At 35.1% G+C, this 7,463-nt stretch overlaps 1 protein-coding gene across 1 annotated transcript in view; it reads right to left on the reverse strand.

The window, feature by feature from the left end:
- Positions 1 to 7,049, reverse strand: part of LOC129744992 (lachesin-like) — a 96,908-nt gene extending 89,859 nt beyond the window's left edge. Inside the window, exon 1 of the mRNA XM_055737816.1 lies at positions 4,892 to 7,049. Coding sequence (XP_055593791.1) covers positions 4,892 to 4,988 — 97 coding nt within the window. The 5' untranslated portion in view covers positions 4,989 to 7,049. The remainder of the gene's footprint in view (positions 1 to 4,891) is intronic.
- Between the last annotated feature and the right edge of the window lie 414 nt (positions 7,050 to 7,463).

Below are 7,463 nucleotides of genomic sequence, written 5' to 3' on the forward strand. Positions count from 1 at the left end.
GTACTTTTCGAGTAATTTCGTTTTAAAATAGCATGTTTTCAGACATCAATATCTCTGAAGGGTTCAAATATTTGAAAACAAAAACATATGCATTTGAAAGGGCAACTTTTCAACTTTCATTTGATGAATTTAATGAATTTTACAATTATTATTCAAACTTGAGAGTTTAAAGTTGGAAAAGAAACAAAATCAATAATGAAATTGACACAATCTAGAAAGCTTACGGATCTTTAACTGAAATTTGTACTCTCCAGTTTGATAAAACAATTATTTACTTACTATCTGTTTTATTTAAAAATTAATTAATTTAACTTTTATCTATTCAAAGTATTTTGAGAATATATAAAAATGTTATTAACTAACTGATTGATGAAAATTAACAATAACGATTGAGGCCAGTTAGAAAACTGTAGGTACCACTATGAATTTTCAAATCGTTAGCAAGTTCTATATATACTCTTAAATTACAAATACAAATTTGCCAATATGAATTATCATGAATATTATTTGTCGTTTCTAATTGATAAATATTTGTTCATCTCATGAATAATGCTTGTTTTTAAAATTCATAATATTACGCAAATAAGGGAAAAGTAAACACTTTAAAATAATTCGATTTTTTTTAAAGCGCCATCAATGTTTTTTTTTATGTGAAGATCGTTACAGACAGATTTTATGTTTGTTAGAAAACTTTAATTAAATTACATAAAAATATTAGGGTAGAATACCTAGATTTCAACAGTTTTTGGTTGTTTTGTCAGAAAAACCATGTGAATAAATTAATTGACTAAAGTTTTCCATTTAAAATATGAGTGGTTTTATGAATAAGACTTTTTTCTTCATACTCTACCTTTTTTTATTGATCAAAAGTTTTGAAACTACGTTTTTATTATCCTTTTACTAAAACCTCTCGATGATCTAGTTTTCGACATTAAATTTTAGTTTTCGACAATCCAATTTACACCTCTTTTGTTTGTTCAGAAATATGAATATTTGCATACTGGAATCGCTTGTCTACTTCACGGCGTTTTTTACACCATGGAAACAGTATAAACATTCCCAAGAAGATGGGTGTCGAAAAAAAGATTATGAGGTGAATTTTCAGGGCTACTTTTCGACAGCTCTAAAAACATGTAGAAATATCATTAAATGTTAGCAAAAATATAAAATAAATTACAGAAAAGATAGATTTCAGAACCCTTTTCCATTCATTGATTCCTTTTCTGTTGCATTTCACAAATTAAAGGGGAGTTTTTTCGTGATTCAAAATCATTCTTACTTGGTCGATGGCATTGAATTTCACAGGTGATTTAGAATGCTACTTTCGAATTATTGATTCACTACTATTCAACAACTTATTTAGAAGAATTGTTATATTCAACATATACTAAAGTGGAAGAGCAAAAATAGAAAAATATGAACATAGATAGCTTGAGCCACTAAATAGAAAGATAAGCCTTTCATTAAAAATTTGTCGAAAACTAGCTCCTGTCGAAATCTAGAGTATCTACCCAATGCATTTGAAATTTCAAACAATAATTTAAAATTTTAAAACATCTTAATAAGCCTAGTTGTCAGAGCTAGGAGTTTCAGTAGGAAACTTTAGGAGCATATGAGGTGTAGGACGAAATCATAACCCGCTATGCTGGTCTTGCACTTTTACCAAATTACCTGTTGCAAAAACTCTCCACGTTTATGGGTGTATCGTAGAGTTCCCTGCATCTACCTATTAAGTAAACGTGAGTTACTTAAGTGACTTATATTACTACCCTCTTCCCCACAAAGTTCGTTGCCCTTTCAAATGCATTTGCTTTTGTTTTCATATCTTTGCAAACTTCTGAGATATTGATGCCTGAAAACATACTATTTTAAAATGAAATAACTTAAGGTACCGTCAAACGGGACATCATACAGCAGCAGGGTTAGATGTAACATTTACATACCACAACACATATAAAATTTTTATTTTTATATAATGTGATAAAGTTATGGTTTAATGATAGAAAAATGTCAATGACATAGTTTCTCACGTAGTTTAAGGAAGTTTTTTGAAGTTTTTAATTTTCATAGATAATTTAATGAATCGAGCAGTTAATGTACACATTTTTACATTTTTTCAAAGATTCACCTTTTAAATCTCGTTTCCATATGCTGGAATATGATTGTTTTGCATCATGCCTCTGTTTATTTCAAAATTTCATGCACGCTAACATTAATTTTTATGATTTCAAGTAGTAAAATTTTTTGAAGTATTTTTTACCCCCAAATGTAGGCAGCACCCTAATGTCTTTTCCTTAAAAACATTTTTGGCAGAATGTATGTAAAATTTAGTTCTAACAATACCACAAATTACTGCAATTGACGCTTTATGTGTTACAACATCATAAATATATCGAAACTATGAACTTTCAAACGTTTTCATTAGATTTTTCATTAAAAACATAGTTTGTTGCAACTTACCCCTTTTTCTTAGTAGGGTGAAAAACGCATGTTTTTGTAAAATTCAAAGAAACTGGTGAAACCAATAATTTTTCTGACTTCATCAATGTAATGTCCTTCAACCTTAAAACTTTTTATCATCAAGTTTTTAGAAACCATTGCAGTTGGAAAGTGTTGCAAGATGCCCCAGTTGACGGTAGAAAAATTATAGTAGAATCACATTGATGAATTTTGAACGACCTTTTCAAATTAACATTCAAAAAACATAAAACGCATTTGAATTTTTTAACATGTTGTTCATTGTGAAAACCTTTAGAAATTAAATATTTCGTTGAAATTGTACTTTGAGGTATGATCTGTCTTTTCATTCTAAAAAGTCGTTTTAGAAAATACATTATTATAACAAACATGTACAAAAATGATAGTCTCGATTGATCACAGAGTAGCAATCATTGGCAAAGTGGAACTTGTTCTGCTTCGCAACGCCAGCGATCATGGAAATCGAAATGTAGGGGAGAATGAGGATACTTGATCCCTGGGGATACTTGATTCCTTAGCTATATCTCGAAACTGAAATGTCTTACAAAGATCAAATCTTCTAAAAAAATGTGCCAAAATGAGCAAAATAACAATGCTCGTAGTTTAAAAATTTTAACAAAATAATTGTTTGAGCAATTGAACTTTGTTTGAAAAATTTCACAAAATGTAACTTGAAGATCTTTTTTCATCACTTTAAAATGTTCCTTACATGGGAAAATTATGAAAAAAATATTTGTTCCAATGTATCAATCGTTCGAGCGTGAAATGAACTTCATAATTCCATATTTTCAAAGCAATGGAAAACTCTCAACTTTTTTCAGAAAAAGTTTTCTAAAATGTTGATTATGGGTACAATTGATCCCCTAGAGTTGGGTACAATTGATCCCCCTTCCAAACGGCATATTCTTCTTCTGAATTGATCGTTATGATTGCTGATCACGAAATTCCTAATATTCATTCAAAAACTAATATTTATCAAACAATTGTCTGAAGAAAAGAGCAAAAATAATTAATTTTCTCTTAATTATAGAAAATAGCGCCTTTAAGTATGCAATGTTATAAGCGTTAAGACAAAGTTATAGAATTTTCTTCTTATGTCTGCTATAAATTGTGAAATGAGAATGAACATGACCAAAATAGTCAATTAACATTCTATCTTTGAGTTTTGTTCGATTTTTATACAAGGATTAGGGCTTCCCGAATAAAAGATCAAGTCTCCTTCAATAGGGGATCAAGTTTCCCCTAACTTTAGAAAAATCGCAATTTTTTTACTCCCACGAAAATGCTTCTAGTTCATCAACGGATTCAAGTATCGTTCTTATTTTTGGAGCATAGAAACTTGAAGTTACAAGCTGTCAGAAAATGTCAAAGACGACGAGTTGCTAAATTTTTCCAAAAAGATATAGTGAAAATAAGAAAAGGGGATCAAGTATCCCCACTCTCCCCTATAGATTGAAAACAAATGTAAAAACAGAATTTCTACTAGTTGTTAAACCTATTAATGAAGCATTTCGAGTTCAATGGTTTAAGGTAGATATGAGTAGTCGAACAAGCTAAGCTAATTAAACAACAAGATAGTAAAAAAAATTTTTTTTTCGTTTTAAGGGTTAGTTTTTGAAAAAATGCCTTTTAAACATTCGGTCCAAAAATAGAGCTTATTTTAAATCTACAACTTTTAAGAAGAAGTCATTAAAGAATATTGATGAGGGAAAAATTAATAGCAAAATATGCGCAATTCAAAATAATGAATCCTTGAAGAACATATTGTTAAGCTATTTTGACTTCTAAGCCTTCAAAATGCCCAAGATCAAGTTTTTCAAGTTTTCAGCTACTGTGCGTTGTCTCGACAAATGTACGGAATTCATATTACTCATAGAGTGGTTCATAGAATGTGGTCGAACTTGCCAAAAACAGGGAAATGTTGTACCATCATAATCATTTTCTGATTAAATTGTTGTCTGAAATAGTACCCTGTACTCAAAAAGCTAAATTTTGAGTTCCTTCCTTGTGTGATGATTTTACAGTTCATGATAAATCATTTATAAAATTTTCAGATCGAACTAAACTTAATAATTCTATTTCCGGCATTCTCTAGATTGCAAGGAATTCGAATAATGAGCTGAAAAGTTTTCAGTGAAAACACCTCCATCGATGGTGTTCGAAAGCTTCAATCTCACCGTGTTGCGTTCAATTCTAATCTTCCGGTTAACTCAATGGATCGCGATCGGCGCACCCCAAGCAGTAGCAATGGGTCTCATTAAGATTTCAGGGGTTGTGTTTGGCACATTATGAAAACTGCCAGCTTGGTATGTGCCGTACATTCAGTGCATGCACGGATGAATAAATAAATTATTGAACGAGATACACTTTATAGGAAGGAGGGGCCAGAGTGTGAGAAGGATCCGATGCTTACCTTCTTCGCTGTGCGTGCTGCTGATGAGAAATCCATTCAGAATCAGAACAACACTTGCTAGCAGAAGCATTGCATTCGATTTTGCTGCTTTCTTCATAGCACGAATAGCTGAAATCTTCTCCTCTTGATGGGTGTTTTGGTGAAGAATCTGCTTCTGTTATTTTCCCTTTCTACCGGCCGCCGCGAAATCCCCACACCGGGAACCTCCCTTGAGCTGCAGAATTGACGGTGTCTCGAATGGAGGTTGAGGTGGGGTAGTTTTCCCAGAGAGAACTTTCCTAAGCTGTTGAGAAGGTGCTTATGGGAAGTGCCGCCGTATGTTTTTGCGATGATGGTTCAACCTTCTTGGCTAAAACTGTGTGTTTTGAACTTATTCTGGTTTGAATACTTTTGCTCGTGATAGCAGCAGTTGAACCGTTTGCTTTCGGTTCAGAGTATTCTGTATTTGCACGATTTGGTCTGATGAGTGTGTTGCAACTGCTATCGAGAACTCCTTCGTTTTTGCTGCTTCCATCTAATGATGATGGCTGATGCGATGACTATGGCGACGTTTGGCGATGGTACCTACTGATGGTTGTTCCAGCGCGCCAAGGATAAGCACCTCCACCGCCAGGCAAACCCACATTTCGGTGCTCTCGAACGTAACGTTTTTCGGTATGCCCGACACTAAAGCATAGCACCACCACCAGCTAAGAACAATTTAAACCAGAGCCACGAGTGCAGGAAAAATAAAACACTTTGAATTTTCTCACTTCACTTTATCCTTGCATAATAAATATTTTCCTCCAACACTTTGGCAAAGCAGCTGACTGACTGTTGTTCGGTTTACTCCGTAAAATTTGAAAGAAAAGTAGTGATGGCGGGGAGGGGGCCTGGGGGTTTAAGGGCTGGGCGCTGCTTCCGGTGGCCCCATCACACTATTACAGCACAGTTTCCATTCAACAATGGAGTTAAAGGCAGCACGAGGCGGAGAGATTTCCTTTCCGTTTTATTTTCTGCTTTCGCTTGTTCTACCGGTTTTTTACACTTTTGGGTTTCTTTGTTTGAAATGTTTTTATTGCCGATTGTCACGAAATTGTACTTTCCACAAAAATTTATTACATTATTACCCTCTTCCACTCTCGGTTTTGAATCTTCGCTGATCGGTTACCACAACAAGTAGCACTAACACTCTATGCGGTTTCTATTGGTAGCGACGAATTCTTTGCTTTTCGAAAAAAAATACAAGGCGCGCATTCACATGAAAAGACGTCGCGACGCTAGATGAAACCGACATGTGCCTCACCCAGCCCATGATAGCATGTTGGCTTTTTTGTTCGTTCTTTGATACACTCATTCATCCACTTTGGGAATTCGTCATCCAATAATTCGCCTCCGGCTTCTTCTTATATCCTCCCTTCAACGGGGGCCAAAATACCAATAAGCCGTGGGGGAGAATTCATTATTTAGATTTGATTATAATTAATTCCTTCCTACGATTTTCACCCAGAATTTATGAAAATTACCGCAATCGCACACTGGAATCAATTTTCTCGATAAACCAACGCGTCAATTTATTTATGCAGTGAGCTTTGTTTGTTTTTGCCTTGGGCTTTCAACATCACTTCAGCTAATCACCAGTAAAGCCGCTTGGCGGCAACCACGTCTCTGAATTTACATTCCATCAGATTTTCGACGGTACATTCCTTGATAGCCGGTAGCATTTCCCCAGGTAATTGGCCGCACGCGGGCTGCACGTTATCTCAAACGCTAAACCCAACGACGGTTTTGTCCTATCGATTATGGGAACGTCAGCTGGTAAAATCAACAAACATAAACCAACTCATATTGCCCTTGTACCCGCCACAATACTATTTACACTTATTTTATGGCCCTAAAGTCTTAACTACGAAGTGCCCAGCATGCAGGCAGTGCACTGATCAAACCCTAGTAGTGCCCTATTTATGATTGTCCTGTCCAGCCGGATTGGATGCTCCCGGAAACCACAAAGCGCACACTGCCAGGAAGACTTCGCCAACGACTCTACAAATGTTTACGCGAATTGCATATCCTTTACTTTGGCAACCAACCGGCACTGCGGTTGAATCAAAAACACCACCGAAACAAAATCCTGAGGACTCCCGATCCAACACCACGAACTTTTGCGAAAGGACTAATCGAAAGCGTTCTAATGCATTCGCTTTTGTAACGTTTGTCAACTTTACGTCCTTCGTTCAACAACATATGTTTCCGCCAGCAGATAGGAGTTCGTTCGCTCGTGTTTTGTTAGGGGAAGACATTAGGCGCACGCGCCAGGATTATGTCGACTTTTCACGCTGAAAGTTCATTTCATCCATTATTCGAGTTCACCCGATGATAATGATGATAATTTGAATGTTTGTTTTATTTTGCCGGTAAATATTATTCCATCAGAATGGTGTGATTAACGCCAACAAAATTGAACTATTTTAGGCTACATGGAAAGAGCAATTGTTCAACTTTTCGCAGCATCTATTCAATTAGATTCGCTTAACCGATGTATCTGCAGCCAACAATGTGGGTGATGCTGATGACTTCTTACTGCACGAGATCA

This window comes from Uranotaenia lowii, chromosome 2 (assembly GCF_029784155.1).
Source record: "Uranotaenia lowii strain MFRU-FL chromosome 2, ASM2978415v1, whole genome shotgun sequence".
Classification (NCBI taxonomy): domain Eukaryota; kingdom Metazoa; phylum Arthropoda; class Insecta; order Diptera; family Culicidae; genus Uranotaenia; species Uranotaenia lowii.